This window comes from Topomyia yanbarensis, chromosome 2, assembly GCF_030247195.1.
Source record: "Topomyia yanbarensis strain Yona2022 chromosome 2, ASM3024719v1, whole genome shotgun sequence".
NCBI classification, from domain to species: Eukaryota; Metazoa; Arthropoda; class Insecta; order Diptera; family Culicidae; genus Topomyia; species Topomyia yanbarensis.
The window spans coordinates 114968339-114996275 of NC_080671.1; the positions used below are offsets into that span (position 1 = coordinate 114968339).

A 27937-nucleotide genomic window follows, 5' to 3' on the forward strand; every position below is an offset into this window, starting at 1 on the left:
CCGGTATTGATCAAAAACACTTTAGGATTACCAGGAGTTGCACATTGAAAGATGTTTCGCTACTCCCAAGCATAATTATCTACTGATTCCTAGGGGCAGATCCTAGGGGCAGATCACTCTAAGAATGTATAACAAATTTGCATCAAATTAGAAAAAATGCATTTAATTTCCATTTTTGCATCAGCTTTGCACTCCCTCGCAGAAAAGTTTGTTTAACAAACGTCCTACGCTGATCCACTTTGTTCGACGTTTTGTTAAATGTAGGGCAAGTTTTTCTGTAGGGTTTTGACGTCTTACACGCAACGCAAACAACATTGCACGCAACGCAAACAACATTGCACGCAACGCAAACAACATTGCACGCAACGCAAAATACATTATGAATTTCTATTTTGATGGATATAAATGCATTTAATTTCGCTGATTTTTAAAAATATATCACAAGTGATCTGCCCCTAGGATCTGCCCCTAGACTGATTCCCTGTGCAACTTCAGCTAGTCCCGATCGATAACGGAGTAGCAGCCAGGGGTGGTCGCACAAGCTCAAGCTCAGACCTATATGATAAATTTGAATGCAGTAACGCTGAAGGCATGGCGAGACATGAATTTTAAACTGAATAGTACACTTGCTAAAACTGCCGCTAGGGACAGCAAGTTCTAGTTTTAAAAATTTCAGTTTTATATTATAGAATTGTCAAAATTATGAATCTAGAACTGAAACACTCCTGAACTTACCCTATCGTGTTTTAAAATCAGCAACAAATAGAACGGTGTCGTATAACAGTTTTCAATTTTGAAACAAAACTGTTCGAAATTATAAAACAAAACGCTCTGCTGGGGATGTGAATGTTTTAGTTCCATGTATAAAATATAAAATATAAAACAAAACGCTCCTGAACATGTCCTAAAGAATTTTAAGGTAGTTCAAAAATTACTCAAAGTTAATTTCTCTATTTATTGAAAATGGTTTTTTTTACTACGACTATGTAGTTAGAAGTACCACGCCGTTCTTTTACGTGTAGCAAGCCGAGCACAAGAACGGATAAGTTGGCAAATTTATTAGGTATTTTAAATAAAGAATAAAGATAAAGTCAAACACGCAAAATGGTCAGAGCCGTCTTAAGCCCACTCGGAGCCCCTGGGCACAACTGAACTGAGGGGCCCCTATAATTCAACAGGTATAAATTGCTGTAGAGTAGTATGATCTAAAAATGATCCCCAGCATCAGGGAACCATCAACACCACTTTGAGATATATTTAACTATGTGAAAGTATTAAAAATACTATAGAAATCAAAATATATGGAGAAAAAATTTAATGTTTCCATCATTGTAATTTTCCAGGTACGGTCGAAAAACGGAAGATAATTTTGATAGATCTTAAAAAGATATTAGCATTACTGACCAATCTGACCGAAATTGGCAAATGTCCTAACACACTATATGCGGTTGTGGGAGTGCGAACTCAGGTGAGCTGCGTATAGAGTTGCGTTATTTGTTCCCCATATGATATAATCTGACCTTCATTGACCTAAGTCTAAGACGATGTTTGAAACTGAAGAGTGCCTCCGTTAATAATGAGGGATGATGGAGTAAGGCGGGTTAAACGTCAACACTACAATGTCGACGATTCATTCAATAATTGTCCTTACACTATGACAATCTAGGAAAAATGTTTAGCAATATTTAGCCAATAAAAACCTATTTGTTAATAGATGACGACTACGTGATTTACAAAAGTTACATTGATTCGTACAATGTTGTTCTCAATTTCTTACTGTTCCTGATATGATGCAGCTGGATAAAGTCAATTGCCAGCTTTATAAAAAAGCCACATTTTTTCAATCATGATTCAACTACATTTACAGATGACAATATTGAATATTGCAGCCATTGAAACCAATCGATTTTATGTCAAATCAAATTGTGCGATTAGAGCACAGCAGAAATAGAGCGATTCTTTGAAATAGTGTCTCTTCCTGCAAAAATTGATGGTGAAGTAGATTTTTGTTACATATTCTGACAGAAGATCTGTGCTTTCTTTTGTAGTAAACGGTTCTGAGGCGAAGATAGCAAACAAGTACATTATAAGCAATATTAGTATTTTCATATTTAACGAATTAGTATCTCAAAGACGGCGCTAGTAGTTAAGTGGCAAGTCTCTGGTATCGGTGATAGGCACTCAGTACAGAAAGAGACCAAAGGAAAAAAAATAATAACAATAATTAGCTCTTTCACCTTTCGAAAGTACAAATATTCAATACCTTCATTGTTACTTAAACAAATAAACATAGCAAAACATCGAAATTACGCGAACCAATTGATATGAGCAACACAATTCATTTCAATAATTCATTACCACAACTTTTAGGAGATCATTCATAATCAGAGATGCAACCATCTACCAACGAAGCTCATCAAAGACGACAATCATATGCTATATCACATAGACTGCAATATTATATAAAATGTAAACTCAAGCATAAATGAATAAAAAATTGAATTTAAAAACATCATTTCAATACCAGTCGAAATAGGAAACACATCTAATGCATGCTGCACAAATCCTCGACTACCTACGGAATACGTTCCATTTGAGCCAGTATATTCTGATTCCTGATTCTGACGGCCTAAAATATTTTTGATAGGGCGGATTGTCGTACAAAAATAACATAATTGGTACTGTACCAGATTATGATGGCATAGTGGAGAATGCCTAATCCGGCCGCGAAAGTATATTGAGACCTAAAGAAGTCCAGGATTCATTTTTAGAGGTTTTCATGTAGATTTGTCCATTCACACACACTGAATTCGCATCGGTAATTTTCCAACAGCGGTGTAGTCAGCAAATTTAGAAACTGAAATCTAAGCAAAGTGAGATTTGTTTGCTAATTTTCGGTGAAATATTTTGCGAGTAGCAGCTATCAAACGTCACGTTTACTGAGATCTCAAAAAATTGTTTACTGAGTACTCAGCTGTTGTGATTTCGGCAAAAGATGCGAAAAAACTGAGATACGGCAGAAAAAATTAAGTGTACAATCCCTGATGTAATGAAGAAATGAAAATTTGCCACATGCGCGGATCGCTTGCCAAACAAGGATTGTGTACCGAATTTCGACATCTTTCTATTCCACTTTCTGTACTGCTTTCTTGTAAAAATTTTGCCATCTTGTTGGTTGCCGCTCCTGGTTGGTGTCTTTCGAACTTTCTATATGTTGTAGAAAACATTTCCTTGTTTTTGCTCAAAATGAATTGAAACTTGAATCGAAATGTTGGGCTGACGCTTGAATTGGTCCAATACCATCCTAGTCATGCAGTACCTCGTTTCCTGCCGCTAACATAACTTCGTTTGATTGTCTGATGCTCTTAAAACTGACATGGCACATGCGAATACGAGCAATTGATCCATTATTACCCACACGCTATAGAGTTGCAAACAATTGAATGCTACTATTTTTTTGGAACAAAGCCTTCAGAATGATTCTAATTCACCCTAAGTTGGGGGCCCCTAAAAGCCCGGGGCCCCTGGCCCTGGCCCAGTGTGCCCATGCGTAAAGACGGTACTGAAAATGGTAAGATTAACCATGAGTATTTTTCCAACCTGAAGTAAGTTTCAGGCTGTATCGTTCTGTTCCAGTGTGCACTTTAAGCAATTTCTCGCGCGGTGCACATCACCCCCTGGGTAAATGGTCTAAACATCATGTTCTAAAATGCTTTCCCACATTGATGGCAGCACTTCATCAACTGTCAATATTTTTCTTCCTTCGAAAGCGATTGTTTTTTCTCTTTATTCGCGATTGGAAAAAATGGTGACGATAGCTCAAAATTTGCTTGTATTTTAAATTTCGTGACCTGAAAACAGCTTCACGCGAGTGCGAATATAGTTTAAAATTATAGCCAAGTGACAAGTGCGGTGAGTGAGAAAAGTTTTACTACCCAAAGAAAAATAGCCAATTTGGTAAGTGGCAGAAAAAATTGCATGGGCTCAGTATTTTTATGTGATCTTCACCTCAACTTGCCAGTGAAGCGAAACAAAAAACGAAGTTATCGGGAAAGTGAATTACAATAATTTCTCGTCGTAGCTTTTGTGTGTTTTTGGTCTGAACCGACGTTTAAAACACCCTTAGTGGATCTATCTAGCAGTTATTACTAAGCGTATTCACAAAGAGACGCTATTGGAGGTAAGTTTTATCATACAAAAAATTGATGTCTTATAATCAGTCACTAGTCCTATGCCTAACATCAGAATTATCTGCACTTTGTTATCTCAAAACCGAACGTGAGAATTTTTTGCACCAACTAAGTAGATGTTTACCCAGCAAAAACAAATCAAAAGAGAATTTCAATTTAATATGCAATAATAATAATAGCTTCTCTATTGATATGGTTATTTCGATAGAATCTGATTTTCTTAATCCAACAATCCTTTTCAAAACCGAATAGTAATTTATAGTTTGTTGTCAATTTTATAGAATTTCAATTCCTCAAATAGTATCGTTGATATTGTCGCATTTATAACGGGATTCCGTCTGCACGAGCCATGTATAGACAAATACAATGAATACATAATGATATTTGAGTGCTGCCGGTGTGGTTGCGTCTCCCAAACATACGTGGTCACACATCCATTCAGTGACGATGAACTAAAGAGTAGCTAATGTAGGTCTGCGAGTGCAAAATAATTAGAAGATATTATACCCAGTGCATGAGTCGGTCTTAGATTACGCACCAGCGTTTCTCAGCGCACTATCTGATCATAAACGCATAAAAGGGCTCCTCATCAGAGAACCGCTTCCGCTACTTTATTGGAATCCCAGCGGTCGCGTATCATGATTCAGGTACGACGAAAGTCGACCTCAACTCAACTGCTTCGTGCTCCAGTACACTCGCACCTGATGTTGAAGTAAATAAGCTGAACCCAAGCGAAGAGAGCGGATGGGTACAGGTGCACTGGTACAGAATGGTTGCACAATGCAATTCATCAGCCATTTAAGTCGCCATAATGGGTCGCCTGCAAGTTCACCGTAGTGAACATGTCCGATTGAAGTGTTTTGTAATTTGCTCGTCCCATTCTGACCAGGATAGCTTTCGAGTGCTTGTTGAAAGGAGAAGATTGAATTGAGTATGTGTGACAACAACTATACGCTTTTAATTATAATCTTTTCAACACGCTGATTTGAGAAACACATAATACGGTGGTTCGTTTTTGAGAACACAGCAGATTTTGTAGAGTTCTCGATTTCAGTGAATGTCGAAATTTTTCTTAAATCGTAATTTATGGCAGAATTAAACACGTTTGGCATCAACGCATTATGTTTATTAGATTATTGTATGATCTGCTTTAAGGCGCCCAAGGTTTTGAAGTTGGCAAAATAATTTTTTGGTTTGAAAATTGCTGTTATACACTATATACAGTAATGTTTCGATTATATCACTATGCGTTTATATCAATACTCGTTTATATCACCCTCGAATATATCACGGTTTTATCTCGATTATATCACGCTTTTTGAAAAACAGATAAGGCACACTACGTTTTGATCCAATTAAGCCACATGTTGTGTCCTGACACTTTTAGGGTTTTTGACAATTGATTTGCTTATTTACATATAGGGTAATGAGCCTATTATTAGGTTTCGGACTATTTCGTTAAGGGTTTATATATGATGAGGTCGGTCAAAAAGTCGAACTTTTTTATTCTTTTATCTTAAACTATAGATTCTTAAGAAAGTATCTGAAATTTTTATAGAGGTATAAGTAGTAGAAGCTAAGTTATGGCGCTGTTCATCTTATTCCTTTAAGTGAAGACAGGGCGTGGGGCGAAACTTTAAGCGTGAATAATCTCGAAATCATGTTTTACCAAGACGTTGTTGCAATGACTAGGATTGCCGAAATATTCTTCGACCGATTTCAATTTTAGTTTTAAATTCTTCGTAACTTATTTGCCGTGTCCTCAAGGGACTATCTGGAGGGACCGTTTGGTGTAGCAGGTAAACAAATCGACTTCTTTTTTAAATTGTTAGTTATCCGCCAGAAAATCTAACAAAATTATGAGAAAAACAAAATACGCCAGATATGGTAGGTATGCCTAGATATGCATTTTCTCTTGAATCGATGTGAATACTTTTCTTTTGAAAAGACAACATCAACAATTGGTGATGGGACTATTTCTATGGATGTTGAAACAACGAGAACTGAATCGTTATCTCTTCGAATACACTGATTTTAATAGTCAAGATATTTGTCTAAAACCTTAATGTGGCAGATTCCTTTAAGTTTAGTTTTGGGTGGTTCAACTATTTTAAGAAACGGTATGTGCTACGTAAGGCGAAGCTGTGTGGGGAAAAATTATCCACTGATGCCATACCGTTTTAGCCAATGCGTTGAACAAAGATGGCAGACGCTGCCAACGGCTTCAAATGGGTAGTGTGATTATAGAAGCATGGCAAAAATAGGCCCATTACCCTACCATGATTTATTCTTTTGACTAACTTGATCTTTTCATTACTTTTTGATTACAGAAATACATGGATTAATGCTTGAATGATTTTTTTTGGTTTGATTTGAATATATCACGCTTCAAATATATCACGCTAAAATACAGACCGACCGTGATATAATCGAAACATTACTGTACTGTACGTCATTTTTCGATGTGTGTGTCGCGGTACTGATAGTAACACGCTGTTTTTTAAACCGACCGCATATTCGAGTCCAATCAGGAAGGATTCTCAGTATTAGTAGTCAGTAGTAATTGTCGCGCGACACACAACGAATGAATTTGTATTTGTCAGGCGTCGTGGGTTCGTCATAAATTATATTCCATAGACAGCTAGACCGAATCGAGTATCTAATGTTTGGCTATCTTCCTCCGAATTCTGGTAGGAACTGCTTTAATTAGATGTAAGTGCTACCAATTGACGAAAATTAACGGAATTTTAACAATTCTTTTCACTGCGTCTTACGGCTTAGGCTGTAAACAATTTTACGATTTTTAAGCTTTTCATCAGAATTTGACAAATACCTAGTTATTTTTTCTCGTATGATATTTAACTATAAAAGATGATCTTTATATTTAATCATTAAAACGGCCGATTTTGAATGTTGCTAGGGTAATAATTGGGAAAATTTGGAATTGACAACTGTGACTACCATGCAATAGTAGAGATGCAAACATTTGTTTGAATTTTTTAACATTTGTGTTTTAGTTCTTTTGTGGTTCCCTAGTATTAAATGCAGCAAAATGTAATTGTCTAGTTTTAAGAAATTTTAAATGTAAATCTGGGCGAGGAGCGTGACGTAATATAAATTAGCGAGATAAAAACAAAAAATAAATTTGAGACGTATTAATGGAGCGGGGATAATAAAACCCACAACACAATTTTCAATATGATTGGAGGGGTAGTGCATTTTATATTTTTCCGCGAGGCAGTGTTTATACCTGCTCCTTAATCAAACAATATTCCATAATTAATATTACGTAACATCGATGACATTGCAGTGGGATTAAGGCCAAGTTTCCCCTGGGTCGTGCAGAACTGAGAGGCACAGGCACAGACAACAGACGTCCATCTCAAGCGTAAAAGTTGAGTAAAAAATTAACGGCCTACCGAAAGGTAACTGTGATGTTACCATCAGAGGGTGTTCTGTTGTTATTATGCATAGTTCGTGAGTTTTACTGTATTGACACTGGACCACACAATGGATGTCTAAGTGACCGTTATAATTATATTGGGATATACCAGTATAATGTTCTAGTGTTCCAGCAGATATTTGTTTGAACTGCAAAAAGAGCATTTCAAATTTGTTTTTTTCGATCCTGGATGTCTGTTCTCTGTGACTTAGTTATTGTTATATTAAAACAATCCTTAATACACACTAGAACAGGAATAATAATTATCAGAATAGTTATAGCGAAATTAGTATCGTGGTATATTACGGTCACCAGCGTTCTCTGATTCACTTAATAGTCAATTGATCCGCTTCAGTCCTAGGAGACCCAAGAGGAGATCAGGAAAAGGACAGAAGCCGAATCAATGCGAACTTTTAATTGCGTCACTGACGACTTACCACGCGTTGTTAGGATCATATTATGATGCATTGGTCTAGACAAAATAGAGGATTTGAAGTTACACACTTCGAGACAAACAGGCACAAAATTCAGTGGTCCTCCCGAGGGACGATGTTCACTTGGCATACAGTCGCCACTTCGTTCGATTTTGCAAATATTGTCTCGCGGGACGGACCGAGATCCCCTAAGCTATAAGCTACAATCCTATCAGCCCGATAAAAAAAGATCCAAAGACACGTTGTTCCTGTCTCGTGGAGTCGACGTACCGGAGAACGAAAGTCGTGCGGGTGGCCCACCTAGAGTATTTTTGCAGCCCTCTAACAGGATTCATAATTCCGGAATGAATAAGTAAATGTGCGCGTTGTCGTCGGTTTACCGAATGTAGGAAGCACGGGCCAGATATGTTCGTTTTGTCCGAAACCGTCTGGTCCACGAAACCAGCGACTGTCCGGCGATAAATTTGCTACACGTGTCCACTTCATCGGCGACGTTCTGCTTCGTCGGGATCGAAAGCCATTTGCTAACTTCTATTGACGCGAAAAGTAACGAATGGGCTTTATCACCGGTTGTCGGATGTTAGCCAGCATAAAAAGTCCTTGGAATCTGTCAAGCAGTTCCGCTTACTAACCGTGGTGGGGAGCAGGCCATTTGGCATAAAGTCATTTGGCATAAGGTCAATTTGCATAATGGACATTTGGTATAACGGTTATTTGGCATAATGGTCATTTGGCATAATGGTCATTTGGCATAATTTGGAGAATTGATTACACTGAAGGTCATTTGGCATAACGGACATTTGGCATAATTTTGCTAAGTGATCTCACTGAAAGTTATTTGGCATAACAAACGAATGTGTAGTTTACCAGGGGAATGAGCAATAAGATTAAGCACTAAGCAATAATGATAATAGATTATATTTCGAGCGAATTTTAAATTTTTTTTAACTGATTTTGCCTACTTTTAAATATGAGCAGTTCTTTCGAGTTTCATTTTTGAAATTTGTGTGTTTGTTCATTCTCGCAATTATGGATTCTTTGCTGTGACATACGTTTTAGTATAGTATAGTGTAGAACTGCGATTCACCCGACGTATATTTTGTTTTGGCCATTATTATTATGATCGCAAGTGAGTTTTGGTTTTCCATACAATGTTTCAATAATTAAAATTATACCTATTATCTTTCTTTATATCATGAGCTGTTCTTTCGAATTATTTACTTTATCATAAGTGGATTTGGTTATGTTTTTCAAACCATGATTTATTGAATGAAGTTAAATGTATTCACCCGTCGGTTGTTACACTGCCCTAGCACTTGGGGCGAAGCCAGTGCAATGCGATACCAAGGATCCGCTGGACGAGGTGGCTGCCGACCCACCGTCGGAAGTGGCGGCCCCTCGCAAGCAAACCTGTGATTCACTCGTTTGCCCGGATTACTCAAATATAGGGGCTATAAATTAGTTTAAGTCTGGCATATGACCTCCAGTGTGATCACTTCTCAAAATTATGCCAAATGTTCGATATGCCAAATGTCCGTTATACCAAATGACCTTCAGTGTGATCAATTCTCAAAATTATACCAAAAGACCGCTATGCCAAATGTCCGTTATGCCAAATGACTTTAAGTGTGATCAATTCTCAAAATTATGCCAAATGAACCGTTATGCCAAATGTCCATTATGCCAAATGACCTTATGCCAAATGACTATGCCAATTGACCCAGACCCTGGTGGTGGACAGTGATGCCATTAATGGACGCGGGCTTTTCCCTCTCAATAAAGATAAAGATAACGGGTTTGGCATAATGAACATTTGGCATAATGTTTATTGAGAGGTAGGAACATTTGGCATAAAGGACGTTTGGCATAATGGACATTTCTCATATTATTTACTCGGGGTTATAAAACCAGGACATAAATTTTTCATTCTTTTTAAGAAACCGAAGCTCTTAAAATATTCGTCTTTAGTACCTAGATAGAACCTCATAACCTTTCCTGATTACTTAGCTTAAACTTCCCTTAAGGGGGTCTAACAGTGCAGAATAAAAAAAATAATTTTTTTTTGCATTTTTCGGATCTCTACACTGAAAAAAATCCAAACGTTAATTCTATTTGCTTCAAACCGCTTAAAATTCATATGAAGAAGAAATGCTATTGTTATCTCGTGCACACATATCTTCTATGTGTCAACTGTATAAACTATGTATGAACACACATAAGTTATATGTGCATATTGTTATAGAATGGGGTTTTATGTGCCCAATAGTTATGAAATGTGAATGTAAGATTAATATTTCTTGTAAATACACACATTAGGTTTATGTGCCAGCAAATAGTGTCTATATGCCTCCGTTAATTGCAAAAATCTATGTGTAAAATCAATAGGCATAACGTTTACTTTTTTTTGAGTGTAGGATAAGAAAAATATGCTCAAGAAAGAATTTACTCGAATTCAACTTGGTTCGTCTGCTGGAGCCCATCAAACTTCCAATTATCAATTTTCATATGAAGCTTATAAAATTGGGTCGAAAAGCTGATAAAATCGGTGGCTGATAAAATTGGGTCTTCACTGTATATTCGACGCGAACTAGTTTTTGGAAAATAGTTTAATGAATACGAGGTTTATTATTCATAATTTCAGGAACTTGATCACTGTTTTCGTAAATCTTTCAGTTCACGAAATCGTGATCTTGTTTTCATGAATTTATGAACGGATTCCTTACGCGCAACATGTACAGTAGGGGAGACTGGGGCTAGTTGGCGTTGTTTTCAGTTTTTAAATTTTACCGCTTTGATTTAGGAAGATCTTGCAAAATTTAATACGTTGCATGAAAGGGTAGCCTGTTGGCAACATCTCTGAATTTTATAAAGTGTTTGTTCCATTGTCTTTGTTTTTATAGACAAAAATATGTGACGCGACATGCGTGCCAACTTACCCCGACCCGGGTGTAAGTTGACGGTATGTTTGGCTACGCTAGAAAAGAAGCAATCAAATGAAGATTCAATTACTTCAGGGGTCCTTTCGGAACGCGCTGCGTGTTTTTTCAAGAACATTATAAATTAATTCAGTCTCAGTCAGGGTTGCCACTATTTTTCAAATAATATCTGGCAGAACAACTGAAAATGTCTGGCAAAATCTGTCAATTACCAGCGACCTCAAAGTCATCAAAATTTATCAATGGATTTTTAATAAATTTGGGAAAATATTTCCAAATTTCCATAATGTGAGTGCAAACACTTCTATAATTCAAAAATCTGGCAGAATGAGAGGTTTGTCTTTTTATCTGAAAGCTGCAAAAAACTCTGGCTGTGCCAGATAAATCTGGCATAATGGCATCCCTGGTCTCAGTACCTAGGCATTTTGACTTCGACGCGTACTCCACATGCAAAAGCAAATTTTCGAAATTCTTCAGGCGATTCGCCGAAGTGAAAGTAATGAATATGCAATGATAATGAATTTTACATAGCTCGAGGTACGCTATATGTCTAATAGAAACGGATAAGAAGGGGTTCCGCTAACTTACTACAACCGCCATCTAGCCCGGGCTCTCCTACTACAGTAGAATGCAGAAGTATAATTGCGTTACTTGAAAGAAGGGTGAATCACTATGCTTTCCATATAATATTTATTTATTAATATGCACTGAATAGTATAGGGAGACCCGGGGTTATTAAGACAATGGGAGTAATTTGGACCCCCTCGATTTCTCGGAATGTTCCTCCCCTAGGTTGACGGGTTTGACGGTATTGCAAACATCATCAAGCAGCACCTGACAGACAACTGCTTTAAGATGGTTATTGCATTACGCCTCGATAGTGGTGCATCGAGGAGACCGACAGGGCTTATGGGCCTTTTTTATGCTTTGTGTTTTTTTCATACCCCGCATTCAGCTCAAACTAACAGTCAGCTAACAGCCTGTGCACATTGGCGGGGCAGGCTGGTGGATCGCCGGTCAATTTATACACTTCTAGTTAATCTCTTTGCATCTTATTTATTTATTCGGCATGTTATGAACCCTTTTATTACTATATCCTAAATTAGATTCATACTAACATTGACTAACACAACTAATTGCATATTATTCAAGGCCATATGTGAATATGCGAACAAAGCGCCATGCGGTTTTGAAATCGTGTTTGTCCACGTGAAGTTACACACACTCCAGCAGACGGGACAAACACGTTAACATACAAATTCTCGAGCTTTTTGAGATCACACTATTACGTAATTAGTGAACACCCACGCCAACAGAGACAGATATGCACCCCTGGACTCGAACGCTAAAACTCACATCTTCCGCACACACACAATACCACAGGACTTACAATTAGTCTTTACATATAAAGTCACACACAATAATTACATGTTTTCGTCTGGCAACTGGGAGAAGTACATCTCAAACGCAGAACTTATCATTTCAATGGTGGCCTTGGATATGCGTTACCTGTGTTCAAGGCACCATAGCTTCATCCATCAGGTCAAGGACGTACAAAACCCGCTAGGCATCACCCTCGGGCCTAGTTGCCTAGAGTGGTGGCTAGCGGGATAAGGAAGCTATTCAATTTTTTTCGGTTTATATGGAATGATTTCACTACTTCTCAAGAAATAACATGCTACACGAACACTATAAAAATACTCGAATCGATAGATAGTTACATAGTTTGATAATAAAGCATAATTTAATGTATTCAACCTTTATTTTTTCAAAAAAAAAAAAAATGAAATGCCAATTTTCATTTAAGGACACACAACCTAATTTAAAGAAGTTGAATTTAAATGTTTCGTGTTCCACTCTTCAGTAACTGACACCAACTTGCTGTCAGTTAGACGATATATCCAAACTAACACCGAATTAGTGTCAGCGTTAGTTACTGTCGAGCGGAACACGAAACATTCAAATCCAACTTTCAACTTTTTTTAATCATTCCAAATTTTTAATATAACTCAAAGGGATCAAAACACTAAAAAATATATTTTCCACATTTTTTTAAATGTTCATTGTACAATACGTGAAATGTAACACCCTCATTCAATTAAAATCAGTTTTGGTGGTCGAATCTGGTTTAAAATTAAATTCTATTTTAAAATTTTTCGAGAAGTTAAAAAATTTGGGGGGGGGGGTTATCCGTCACAAATTGTAGTTAACTGTTAAAATTCACGCTTGGTAAAATCTTTCCAGGAGTTTTTTTATATCGAACAAAGAATGAATATTATTGTTTTAACATGTCAAAAAGGCACTTTTCCCCTCGGCATGATACTGTACCTTGATGTGGTCCGGGGGCTTTTCCACCAAAGCAGTATTACAGTGATTATATCACATAAACTTGGGATACGATCATTTTCTTTTTAGTTAAGCTACATTGTGATCAATTTTAGTACTTAACTTGGCGACCTTTATAATCCACTGCCATGGTCAAATAATATACAATGTGGGTTTAGGGCCCAATTCTCTCTGCAGGCACCTCATTCCAAACGTACAAACGTGGTCTACGCGATAACACAAACCTGGTCACAAATACGAACGCCCGCGATCTCGCCAATATTCAAACACCCCGATTGATTAGGTGAACGTTGGAACCTAAGAATCTAAGCTCGCGCAATCATGAATCGGTCACGTCCGGAAGTCTCCGCCCTTGATCATAGCAGCCCAAATTCATGCCTTTAGTTGGACCAATAGAAATAAAAACTAGACAAGACGTCCATGTGCGATCGTTGAAGAATACGCGAACATGCGAATGGCCACACGCTTATAAAAATAATGTGTCCACGCGAAGTTACATACTAGCACACGCGAGAAAAACGTCCACATACAAACGCTCGAGTCCTTCTCGATCATCCACGCACGACTACATCCACGATCTCGTAAAAAGTATAACACCCTGGTGACTAAGTGAATGGTTTAGCACTTATAAATTAACAATCCCGGTCTCGAGAGTGAACCTCCAAATGCCCGTGTTCGCGCGAAACTACATAAAAATCGAATGCAAAGTCACATACACGCGACAAAAAAAAAATCAAAATGCTTGAGCCCTTCGCGACCATCCACGCAACCTATACTCGCGCTCTTCCAGACATTATAACATCCCGGTGATAATATGAACGTCTCGGCACTTGTAATCACTCAAACGCAGTCTCAAGCGTGAACCTACAGTCCCCCGCACTCACGCATTCATGAATCGTTCGCGTCCGGAAGTCTCTATCCCCGATTCCAGAAGTCTAGGTCCATGCCTTAATTAAATCAATTAGCTCTACAGTTCCAGTAGGACAACTCTCGAAAAAAAATCGGCATATTATTAATACTCAATAACAATACTAACTCTTCTCTTTATTTTATTTTTTTAATTTATTTTCGGTCTCATGCGTTATTTTCTTGTGATGACCTTTTTGAGCTCATACATCCAAGAAGAGCAACATTGCTGCCAACAATGATTCTTCTCTGCCATCGGACGTCGCCAGGTTTTAGAACAATGGATATGTATTCTCATACTCGATGGTATCAGATAAGTAGGAACGATCAACAAACTGCAAGTAGTATATTACAGATTTCTTGTTTTAAAGTATAAAATATTCGTATTAAAATATTATTTACAGGCTCCACACATATCTCAACACACACAAATACACAAATGCTTGACAGGTGACTGGGCCAAGTGCATTCACTCGTAGGATCTATCATTTCGATGATCGCCTCGATTCTACGAAACCAGTGCACAAGTAAGCTGACATAAGCTAGTCTCATCTGGTGAATGCATGTAACCTGGAAACCCCAGACACGACAGGACGAGACGGACAGACTGGACTCGACGGGGCCTAGTTCAGAGTTTTTGAGCATTCTTCAATGCACGGTTATTGACCTAAAAAAAGAAACATTCGGCATGTTATTTTTCCTTTTATTACTGTATCTTGAGTTGGGTTCATACTGATATTCACTAGCACAGTCAATTGCATATTCTCCCATATACATTCACATCCAAAACGTGCAAACGCCCCTAACTTTCGCGATAACACAAACCTGGTCAAAAACGCGAACTTACATTACAATTTCAATCATCCACACACACCTACGCTCGCGATTTCGCCAACACCCCTTTACTTAAGTGAACTTTTCAGCACCTATAACTTTACAACCGCGGTCTCAAGCATTAACCCACCACTCGCGCGATCATAGACCGGCTACGTTCGGAATTCTCTACTCTCGGTCAGCCTAGACTCATGCCTTCAGTTGGACCGATCGGGAATGATGCTCATATTCACTAGACAACACGTTTCTCTACCACACACAGAAAGGAAATGTTGGTGGGGGTGGGAGTTTTTCGCTCTTGGCAAAAAACAACCAACGTATAGTCTTAGATTAAAAATTAAACTTTTATTTTGAGTACTATTCTTCATTTGCTTGGAAGGGAGACTTTTACTTTGATTATTATTCTTGATTAATTTAAGAGTTTTACTTTCAACCTAATAGTTGGCGTTGGTTGTTTTTTTTTGCTGGGAGCGGAACACTCTTGCTTTTACCAATATTTTTTTTCTGTGTGCATACACTGAAAATTAATTATTAGATTCACGGTCCGCGCGCGATCGTTCGAGAATATACGTGAATGTGCGAATGGCAACACGGATCTAAAACCGGATTTATGCACGCAAAGAGACACGCTGGCATTCATATGCTCGAGCCTTTAGCGATCACACTATTACACAATTAGTAAACGCCCACGCTAACCCAGACAGATATGCACTCCTGGACTCGAACGCCAAAAACCACACCTTCCACGCATACACTACCCAGGACTGAACATTAGATTCATACATACAAAGCAACAAGTAATAATTACAGGTATTCGTCTGGCAACCGGGGGAAGTACATCTCAAACGCAGAACTTATCATTTCAATGATGGCCTTGGATCTGCGTTGCCTGTGTTCAAGGCACCATAGCTTTGTCCGTCAGGTCAAGGATGTATGAAACCCGCTAGCCACCACCCTCGGCCCTAGCTGCCCATAAAGGGATAAAAAAAACATGTCAAAAAGGCACTTTTCATTGTTTCACTGAGACCCATTCATTATTTTTGGTTTATCTACATGTCAGTTAATGCTTACTTCTTCCGGTGTCATTTCAGACTTCTAATGTAAGATTATGGTAACACGCTTCCAACGCCTGATGGGGTGCTCCTCTATCCCGATAGGAGAGACCCCGCCTGAGGACGAGACGCAATGCTCAGGCCGGGGTGACTGTCTCAATGGAACATGTCTATGTGAAATACGCTACAGCGGAGATGAATGCTCCGGTTTCAATTTGCCCTACCATGCGGGTAAGTGACGTTCTACCACCTCGCGCAGTTGCATTTGCTCTATCAAAAATACGATCGTGTAATGTTTTCCCATCTTCTAGGCATATCTTCCGTATTCTACTTCGTCGCTTTCATCTCTATGGTACAGTTAATGATCTGCATTATCGCCGAATATCAACGGTTGAAGCAGCCGAGTTTTTTGCGCGCCTGCCGGTTGACAACGCAAAAGCTGCTTTATTTTTTCGTTTTTATCGCATCGGTGCTGCGCGGAGCGTACTTCACTACACCGGTATGAGCTGGTTTTGCTTAATCTGTCTTCCGATAAGCTGCTTCGTGCTAGTTCAAATTGCTGATTTTATTTTATATGTTTATTGCAGGAAACATTGCAGCCAGCATGGGTCACCTATCTAATGTCAGCATACTATCCACTGGTTATGACTTGTTCTTCACTGGTCGTATGCCTGTGGGCTGAGGTTTGTTGCTTGTATATTTATATTATATTGTTGTTTTTCCTGCACGAAACGCATACGTGGGTTTTTTTTTTTGAGATTCAAAACGTACTGAAATACAAAACATTAACGTCGAAAGTACAAAACGAGTGCATTGTACGACATCGATACAGTTATCAACGAGCTTTTTTTACACGAAATGAAGCAATGACTAATAATATTTTTGGTTTTATCATGATTGCTAGCCAGTACTGGTAGAAAATACATGACACGATTAGTCATATAATGTACCACCCTAACAGCTGAGTGGTGTTTACCGTTCTTGCACATTTACTCACGCGCCACTTACCTAGTGCAAAAGGCCGTACTCGTGTAAATACGAAAGTACTTCTGAACTTGCTGTGCTGCTGTGATAAATCAGTATGTAGCTGAAAACAGTCCCGCCACCTTGCGATAACGTCAACCTATAGCTTGATAGCGCACCACGCGCCGCCTCCGTATATAGAGAAAGCTAGCGTTTGAATAAAGAGTTCCATTCAATCAAACGCAGCGTAAACAATTATCACTCACAGTTCAATAGTAGATGGTCAACGCGCCGAGTGCACTTAAACCATCGCTAATTCATAAGCTACATATGTCAGGCAAATCGATTGTCCCTAGCGAGCGCGTACTTCACATTTGTGATTTTTTTATTATTGTTATTGCACTCCAATCATGGTTAGGGAAGATAATTCACGGCGGTCGTTACTTATCTCACCGCTCATTATTGCCACAATCGAATTCTTGACAGTGGACTACCAGCATTCATTCTGCGCCACAAACTGTGAAAGGACGTTTGATTTAGAACTGTACCTATTTCTTGAGTATGCTTATTGTAGTTTTGATTAACCCCACCCAGTTGTAACTGGCAGTTTCGGATAGTGATTTAACTTATTCGTTTCTTTCAGATTTTTCATCTGCGCGACATCCGTTGGGAGCGATCCCAATTTTTGTCCAAGAGTTTTCTCGGTTTTCTGGCCTTCAATCTGCTTCCGTACAGTTTGTTCCTGGCGGAGATAGCTTACTCACACCTTTTCTCTGGTCAAAGTACGCATTTTTTCAACGGCTGCTACGCGGCATTGTTACTAGTCGTAGTAATATTCTTCCTGATATACGGAGTGGAAGTGTTTTTCAAGGTAAGTGAAATTCGAGTGAAATTAATTCTCACTGTGTGATGTTAAATGGTGCAGTTTTGATCGAGGAAAAGTACTTAGTATCAGTCAGATTATCAACTTTAAATTTAAAACAGTAGTTCAGTATCACACATCTCAAATATTTACAGGAAAAATTGAGTTGTAGTTTAAAAGAATGTTTAAAAATTAATCTACAATGTGAAGTATAGATATTAAAACCAGGGTATGCTGTGATAAATAATCGCTGCTAACAAATGATAACATCCTTAGTTCTGTTGCTTTTGCAGTGCGAATGTTATAGCAGAAAGATTAATGTAGAAATCTCAAAAAACAGTACTCAGTGAGAGGGTGGAATTTTGAATTCCGTGATTTAAAACCCAACTAGGATGGGTTATTCCACAGCAGCCGACGGAGGGAAAATAAGCTGTCTTGAGCTGAAGTCCTACTAAATTCGACGAATGCGTCGAAGAGTATTATTCGAGTGTAGTGTAGAAAGACTTCTATCAGTAAATATCTGTTAAGTGATAAGCTACCTCAAGCAGGGAGATGTCTTTGGCATAAAGTATTTGATGTGCTGCTTAACTCTTTTCCGCTTATGGTGTCTGTAGAGTCTGTAGATTTGTTTACAAAAATGAGTAAGCTTAATAACTGTGGCTATCACCTTTCATTTGAGCACTCACAATTGTTAGTATAAACAGTAGAACTGATGTTATTGCATTGCGTTGAAGCAGTGCTGCCAAGGATAGTTTCAGTTATAGGTGAAAAATTAAGTTTTGATATAAGGTGAAGACCCGATTTTATCAGCACCCGATTTTATCAGCCCCGATTTTATCAGCTTTTTGACCCGAGGAAAGCCGAGACTTCCTGCTGTGGTGTAGACGACGCAAATGCCGGCGCTGAACCTAGCATGGTATGCTCGGGACTGGAGACAGGTGATAATTCAGATCCGCTCGCAACAACAGACGGTGCTGGTGTGCCAGAACCTCGGTTTTGTGTGGTCGTCTGACGGTGCCACTAGAGTTCGTACCGTTGGGTGACGTAGAAGCTCTAGACAGGTATTTTGCGACCAAACATGACCTCGGACGGCGACTTTTGGTCTGGCAGCGCCTGGTTGGGTGTACTTCGGTACGTTAACAGGAATATGTCCAACGCTTACTGTATCGATCCTCTCCCCTCGAATTTTTGTTACAGCCCTTTTGAACGTGTAAACAAATCGTTCTGCTTGGCCATTCGATTGTGGATGAAACGGAGCAGTTGTGAGGTGTTCGATGCTGTTTGCGGCGCAGAAGTCTGCGAATTCAGCGCTCGTGAATTGGGTTCCGTTATCGCTGACTAGTGTAATAGGCATACCTAAGCTGACCAACTCTGACGAAAAAATCCGTACACTATGAAAACCGTTTGCCTGAGCGTGATGAACGATTTCGCTTCGTTGCGGTATGGTGTACGGATTTTTTCGTCAGAGTTGGTCAGCTTAGGCATACCCAACCGAGCAAACAACCCACCGAGATTGCTGATGGTTGCCGCCGAGGTTATACGGGACGTTTGGATGATTTCTGGCCACTTGGATAAGGAGTCGAGGGCGTTCAGGTAATATTCGCCCACGATTGGACCGGCATAATCCACGTGGACGCGCTGCCACCGAGCGGTCTGCTTGGGCCACGCCACCGGTGAAGAGTGAGGAGGTGACCTGGCTACGGCCGCGTAGTGTTGGCATGCCTTGACAAAGTTGACGATGTCAGCATCCAAACTGGGCCAATACACGTAGCTTCGAGCCAGGGCCTTCATACACTGCATACCAGGATGGCCATAATCTAGCTGTTCGATGCATCGCTTGCGGTGGAGCGACGGGATGACGAGCTGTTCGGCAAACATGATGCACCCATCTACCACGGAGAGTGATTCCTGTCTGGCTTGGAATCGCTGGATGTCGGATTCCGAATGTTCAGATTGCTGCCAACCGTGCTGAACGTGATGGTAGACTTTTCGGAGCAGCGGGTCTGCTTGGGGGCTTTGCGCGACGGCTCTGAAATTGAGAGGCAAAACTTTAACAGTATGAGATACTACCGACCTGAGGTCCTCTTCCAGGTTGATGCTGGCGATGACATAGTCCTCATCGGGTTTGACGTGCTGATCAACCTCGAGAGCAAGTCTGCGTCGCCGAACTTGTGGGTGGGCACGTACTCGATGACAAAATCGTAGAGCAGTAGATTGAACGCAAATCGTTGGAGGCGGTTGGCTTTGTAGACCGGTATTCCCTTTTAGAACCAAAGATACGGAGCAAAGGCTGGTGGTCGGCTTTCAAACGAAAGTGCCGTCCGAAGAGCATTTTGTGAAACTTAGTGACGGCGAAAACGATAGCTAAACCTTCACGATCCGGTTGGCTGTAGCCTTGTTCAGCTTTTGTGAGTGCTCTGGAAGCATGTTGGCCTCGAGCCCAACGGAAGAAGCGTTGGCAGAGACAATGATATCCCACTTCGGGTCATAATGTATGAGAAGCAGATCAGAGGAGAGTATTTGTTTGAAGTGCTCGAACGCTCTCTGGCACTCATCAATCCACTGGAACTTCGAATCGTCCTTGAGAAGATTGTCCAGCGGATATCGTAACTTGCGCATATTGGGAACAAACATGCCGTAATAGTTGATAGCCCCCAAAAATGATCGCACACCGGATACATCGGTTGGAGGCGGCAGCTTGGATATCACTTCGATTTTGGCCGCACCTGGACGTAATCCGCGACTGTTGACAATATGACGTACTGCACTTGCTGCTTGCGGAAGTTGCACTTATCGACTCCTGAATTCGTTTTAGAACAGCCCTTAAATTGCGATCGTGGTCTTCTTCAGTTTATCCGCCGACGATGACGTCATCGAGGTAGCCACACGTGCACTGCAGACCGGCTAGCATTGTATCGATGAGCTGCTGGAACGCCCCAGGTGCGATCTTCATACCCGGCGGGAGGCGGTTGTAGGAGTAGAGACCACGATGCGTATTGATGGTTAGAAACTTACGGTACTGTTCGTCGACTTCCACCTGCAAGAAAGTGTCGGACAAATCGATCTGGCTGAATACCTTACAGTTAGCCAGCTTGGTGAAAATATCGTCCAGTATGGGAAGTGGATACTGATTTGGTTGGAGCGCAGCGTTAATCCCCGTGGAATAGTCTCCACAAACTCGGAACCATTGGCTTCACGGACGACAACGATCGAAGCAGCCCACTACGAGTATTCGACCGGGGAGATGATATTCAACTTTTCCAGTCGGCCGAGCTCCTGGTCAACGGCATCATACATCGCGTACGCAACCGGGCGCTTCGGGCAGAAGACGGGTAGAACACTTTTTTTCAGCTCCAATTTCACTTTAGTTTTGCTGCACAAACCGAGCTGATCGGTGAACACGTTTGGGAAAATCGATTGTAGTGCAGCGGGTGCCGCAGGAGAGCTTGACACGTGGCAACAGAAGGTGTCCATGGGCACGGACCAAAGGTTGAAGCTATCGACCAAATCAGAACCGAGCACATGAAGTTGTTTCTCGGTAACACGTATCAGATCACGTCGTGTACTTTCGCTGATTGTGACGTAACACTCGAATTCTCCATCGAGTGACAAAATGTTACCATATGCTGTCTTCGCTTTGACTGTTGCTGGCAAAAGCGCAGGACTGCCGAGTTTCTGCCAACAAAGCCAACAAGGATAATTTGGCTTCCTGCCGGTAGCACTCGGAGACAGTTGTGGTGACTCTCGGTCACGCTCGCCTAAGCGCTTCCCACCAAACTTCTGTATCGCTTGCACTTGGTTGTATGGTGCCGCAGACTCAATCATCGCACTGTCGTGTTTGAGGTTGTACACACGGTGACACTCCTCGAAGAGCTGCTCCAATGTAACGTCGTTATTGTCCTCATTTTTTGTGAGGAGACGGGTACGAGTCTCGACGTCATTCTCCGATTTCAGACCACACACGTATACCAAGCACTTGAACTGCTCTTCCGTGAGCTTTCCCAGTTCAAATTCCACGCAAGCCTTGTTTACCCTACACGCGAACGCCACATGATCCTCAGTGGGATTCTTCGCGATTTGCAGACATCGGTATCGACGACTGACAACCGACTCTTTCGCTCCAAACAGGATTTTAAGCTTATGAACTGTCTGTGCGAAACTAAAATTCTTGGGAAACTTTGACTGGGAAACTCCAGTGTTGTAAATATCGATCCTTCTAGACATTTAAGTGTTTGCGAGATATTAGAGAGCAGACCGATCGAATGACTTTTGGCAGTTGACTGTCCCCTACTTAACGCTCCCTTATTTCAGTAAATAGTTTAATGACGCATCATCTCGGAGATAGTGTCTGTTTTGTGTGTGTCTTTTCGAATGCCATTTTTGTCACAGAAATGGTGCAGAAATTTTATTCGCGGACGAGATAAACAACACTTAACCATGCGCATTTGGAAATCATGTTCACGAATTTGTTGAAGCAATTCTATCAGTATGTGATTGTAATGTTAAGTTTATTATCCAGTAAGCTCTTCATTAAGGGGGTGGCCTGCTTTTGGAGGGAAAAGAAAGCTATTTTTCGCCATTTTTTAATGAAAAGACAAGACCTAGCCTTTCGAAAATGTATGTGCTTCAGAGAAGCAACTATAGTTACTGTAGTACCTAAGAGGCTGAAAATGTGCAGCACGTAATTCTTGTTCAACACAATGGAACCAAGATTTCTACTTTATATAAGAATATCTTCTATGTGAACCCATGAAAATCTCAAGAAAATTTGTCTGAGTATTTTTGAAAATTACCTATTTTTTTTAAGATAAAATTTTGCTTTGAATGAGCTATAAAAATATTCAAGAGAGTTTTTAGTAATATTATTCATCTAGAAGAGAATTTTATTCTGATTTGTTTCAATTGGTTTTAATCAATAAACAGATGGTGGGTCTGCAAGTTGTGCTCCCGGAATTCGTTTTTGATCATATGCAGGCTGAACATCTGATCCGTCGTTGATCGGCTCTCACGAAAACCAGCCTAGTCTCTCTCGGTCATTGCACATAACGGGCACAGGCGCTGATTTATGCCGCGCATCGTCGACAGTTGCATAAAATCACCGCATAAAATTCCGGTCCATGGTTTCTTGTGCTTCAGCAATCACACTTCCTTCATGCTGCCTTTTCTTTTCGCGGTGGATTCGTTTCTGGGCACTTCTCGCTTCTTCCTACCGCTCTCTGTTGAGGCGTGTACCAACCACTAGCATCCGGCTTCTGGCCGCATTCTTCTCATTCGTCACTCTCTGGCACTCTTCATCGAACCAACCGCTGAGCTGTACCTATCATTTCTTTTTCACTAAAATATTCCTTTATATCTAAAATTACATCTCAAACAGTATTGATGTATTCAGGAATGTTGTGCGTTTTTCTATTATTTAAAACTTTCTAGAAGATAACTAAGATGATCCGTGGTACGAAAATGGCTGCATTAAAGCATAATACTACCATATGGATTTTTGGCAAAAATAAGTTATCTGTTGGATTGTATTTTTTATTTTGATTATGCTGCCGTGATCCGCATAACAGTCCCATTTGCTATGGGTTTCCTATGCAGGGGGGACTGTTATGCGTATCACAGCAGTATAGAGGTTTTAATCTAACCTTATGGTCATTCGCCTTTTTTCGGGTTAGAAAAATCTCTTTAGAAAAATTTCTAACCCTATGTGTAGGGTCGGGAATCGAACCCGGGTGAGCTGCGTACAAGGCAATCGATTTACCAATCACACTATACCCGTCCCCAGATGACCACTGAATCACAACGCAGAAATAAGATTACCAGGTGTGATAAGAAAATATCAAAACAAAATATGGTTGTCCCATCCATAAGGCTCAATGAAAATGTAAATTTTGAACAGCGTTTTTGCTCGGCTTGCTATTTTTCCATATGACTTAGAAGTGACTGGATTGCGCTTAAATAGGTATCATCATCTTTTCTTCGTTCCTAAGAAGCAGTACAGTTAAAGTTTTGCCTGGAAAATAAAAAAATGCTCGCGTTTGAACGAACCGAAAGGTTAAGTACAACATACCCTTATTCATCCTACCGTTTGAGCTAATGCGTTGAATAGAGATGGCAGACACTGCTCTAACTAATGTGTTCAAATGGGTGGGATGAATAGAGGAGCTAAGATGAATTAGGGCGCAGTAACCCTAATTGATGTCTTCAGCAAAGTTACACCAAGTTAATGGTTATAAAACTGGACAAAAAAGATTGTTTAATCAAAATAGTTATAGTACAACTGGTTATAACACCTTAATGAGAATTAAGGTGTTTATCCCAAAATATTCGTAAGCAAATCCTACAAAACTTTTCGGAAGACACCAAAGCACAAAAACGTAAATGGAAGCCAGGAAACACGTATGCCCTTCTTTTTTTTTTTTTTCAAATTTGGACTACTGTGCGCCGTTGTAATCAGCCTCGTGTACAGCCTCCCACATGATGTTGACATTGCCAGATACGTTGGTCTCATCTATCCGCTCATCCAGCTTCTGGCGATGTTTGGGCCTCTGAAGGTCCTCACGCCAATGACGTCGGAGAAATACCGTTCATCCACCAATACGTGGCCTATTTAGGAAAAAGAACTGCCACTTGGGTATCTCCAGGTGTGCTTTTGGATATCCTTACATACAAAATAGGTACTATTGATTGCCATCCCCCTAGCAACAGCGAAAGTTACAAGCCGCAGGTCATTATCATTGGAAGCAGAATGAAGGCTCTGCATACCAATAATTAGGTGAAATAACTGCTCCCTCCCAATCTGTGCGTTAACATCTCAGATGACTATTTTAACATCTTGGGCAATCTCCGTAGGTTTTATCTAAGCTCTCATAGAACGGGTCCTTCATATCATCCTATCATCGGGATTGTCGTTAGCTGGCGCATAAATACTGATCAGGCTGTAGTTGAAGAACTTGCCCTTAACTATTAACACACATATTCGGTCGTTTGTTGGCTTCCATCGAATAACTCGCTTCAACTGCTTCCCGGTCACTATGAAACCAACACCATGTTCTGCTCTTTCACCGCGGCTGTGGTAGATGTGGTTCCTGAATGAAGTGTTCGCAATGGGGGCCATTGCTCTGCATTCGCGTTCTCCGGTTTTCGGCCATTGTACTTCCTGTATTGAATGATAAATGAAACAGATGGAAAATTGGCGTTCGGTAAAGAATTAATGGGTTTACCATCATGTTGTTTGAACAGAACATATCGGGTATCTTCGTTTCTTGTATGAGGTCCTCCGTGAGGGTCATGATTTTTTATTCCGCGCATAAGATGAAAAAGTGACCGGCTTCACAAGATGTCTAGCACTTGACAAAGCCCCCCTTAATATTCCAGGACACCTCTCGGTTAATTCGATTTTTCATCTTCACCAGGTACGCGGCGGTTTCGTGTACGACTTTGGAACAGCTCCCAGCAGCGAGAATGTGAACGCTTCCCAGTTGCACCAGTCTCGCTTCGGATTGCTAAGTCAGGCAATAATGCTAATCGTCATCATCGGTTTCTTAACATCAGAAACATTGGGTGACTTCTGGAAGAAAAAGTAAACTTCTTAATAACAATTTTGCATGACCCAAAACTCATAATTGAATTACTTATTGTAGAGTTCCGGTATACTCCCGCAACTGGCATGATATCGTGTTCCGGCTGGCTGAAGTAGGTGTCGCACTCTGGTTCCCCTGCTGTCTATGGAACTCGATGGCTCCCGAACAGCTGTGGATTTTGAATCCACGCAAATTACTGACCCGCCAAATCGATCCGGTAACGGTTGGCTCCGACAGCTCACCGGAACCGGAAGCTTCCACCTCAACCGCCGAAGAAGGACAATCGTTTCTCGGGAAGAAAGATTGCTGGATTTGCTACGACAACGAGAAACCGGAACCATTGATTCAACCGTGCAAGTGCACCGGTGACGTCAGCTCGGTTCACCACGAGTGTCTCCGTCGCTGGCTGGTCGAAAGTTGTGCCAATTCAGACACCGTGCTCATGTGCAAGGTGTGCGAGTCACCGTACGAAATAGAGCGGTCTAATCGGTGAGTTACTAGAGTACTACTTTCAAGAAATGATAATTTATATTAATCGATTGTTATTTATTTTATAACAGTCTCGACTGGGAGAAGGGATTCACCATTCAGCACTGGGCCAAGACGATTATCATTGTAACGCTGATGTGCATCACCGGCGCTGGCGCATGGGTCATCATTCAGCTGAACGAGGACTCGTTCGTACGGGTATTGGTGGCCGGGTTCGGCATCATCATTGGCTACATTCTATTCAAAATGCTCGGCGAGAACACGGTGACGGCAATTGAGCGCGCTAAGGTTAGCTCGATCAACATCGTCACGTCGGCGAGCGATCTGAACAATGGCAGCAACGATGTTCATGAGAAGCTCAACACCATCTGTCAGGATGTGGAATGCAAGTAAGCAAGACGGACGAGTAGGCTTGGAAAGCAAACAAACAAAAAATCTGTGACTGAACCATTGTCATCCCATAATAGAAGGAAGATCTGTCTAAAACCGATGATATATGGTTCCCTAGCGTAAGCAAGAATGTGTTTTAGTCCATACGATGTTATCCTATAAGTTGTTTTAGGAGACAGTGGGAAGCGGATTTAACTATATATATACAGCATACATATATTTAATGAAAGGCCCTACCTACCTTACCTGAGACTTTTTACAATAGGTACCGATCTTTTGCAATGCAAGTCCCGAACGTAAGCGAATATATTTTTATATAGGTATACTTTTACATTTGGTTTGATAGGCAATACTTATAGGGTAAAGCTGTTATGTAGCTCACGTCTCAACCTCTCAGACAAACGTTTCTGTTTCTACTGTTTTCTAATGATGCATTTAAACGTTGGCTATCAGAATCCTACAACATACCACCATAGTTTCCGTGAAATTTTCCGACTTCGTGTAGCTATATTCACAGTCTCGTTGGTTTATTTGCGTCGTAGCGTAACAGTTTATTTTTTGTTTTGGTTTCATGAGTGCTGTTTGATAAAAATTATACCGATAGAGTGGGAGAGTAAGTTAACATACGCTAGTGACAGAAAGAAAAAAAACTAAAAGGATTTAACGACTAGAGCTTAAGTAATTGATTTTCTTCTGCAACGGTCAGTAGGACTACGATGGTTTTACCGCCCTCAAAATATTGTGGAACACGGAAATATACTCAAAAGTAAAACGAGTGACATGGCATAAGAACCTCAAGCTAATGTGATCTCATTGAGCTTAGTGGTAAAATTGATGCACTGTAGAAGAGCTAGAAGGAAGGAAATCGATTCAGAGTCCTGCGCGAGCTGTCTCCTACCATTGGATTGTTCGCAACCATCGAGAACTAGCACAAAAAAACGAACATGATTTCCGTATTTTCAAATTTTGCTTTCACAGAAACAACATGTCCCGTGTGTGTGGTTTGTTTTGGATGAATTGTATTGATTTAATCTGTATGGTTCAGTTGATTGAACTAGTTATTCTAAGAAAAGGTGTTTTTAATATAATTTGGATATGTTTATTCGGCGTGTAAATGTAATAACATGATGAACATTAGCAACCTTTGTTAGAAGCGACTTAGTATAATGAGATCTTTATCTAAGAAATCATACCCAAAATGTAGGAATGCGAAAATAGTCGACATCAATTTGAACCTTCAACAAACATTTTGCGCCCCTGTAAGTTTTAAATAGACAAAAACATACAAAAGAGATTACTGCAAAAATTATATCTTAAAATAGTTTTGATTCGAATTTGCATATTTAAAAATAAAAAAATTCTTGAATCATGCAACCGTGAGTCTTTTTGGGATATCAAAAAAGAAATATGTCAATTGTATTGTACATGGAATGCGATTTTTCTTCTAAATCTAAATATTCCACTTCTTTAACTCTGCTTGTCTCAGTGAAAAGCAAATAATTCGGTTATTTAGCAT

At 40.2% G+C, this 27937-nt stretch overlaps 1 protein-coding gene across 3 annotated transcripts; it reads left to right on the forward strand.

The window, feature by feature from the left end:
• Window positions 1–3750: 3750 nt before the first annotated feature.
• Window positions 3751–27795, forward strand: LOC131679263 (uncharacterized). 3 transcript variants are annotated; one of them, XM_058959967.1, is made up of 9 exons: window positions 3751–3957; window positions 4022–4180; window positions 16180–16371; window positions 16452–16639; window positions 16728–16823; window positions 17747–17974; window positions 25375–25541; window positions 25603–26031; window positions 26103–27795. In XM_058959967.1, exons 3-9 carry the CDS (start codon window positions 16197–16199, stop codon window positions 26422–26424), a joined length of 1605 nt encoding a protein of 534 aa, XP_058815950.1. In that variant the 5' UTR covers window positions 3751–3957; window positions 4022–4180; window positions 16180–16196; the 3' UTR covers window positions 26425–27795. The 3 variants fall into 3 exon arrangements, with proteins under 3 accessions (XP_058815950.1, XP_058815952.1, XP_058815953.1); XM_058959969.1 differs by having other exon boundaries at window positions 4082–4180; XM_058959970.1 differs by lacking the exon at window positions 4022–4180.
• Window positions 27796–27937: the final 142 nt, after the last annotated feature.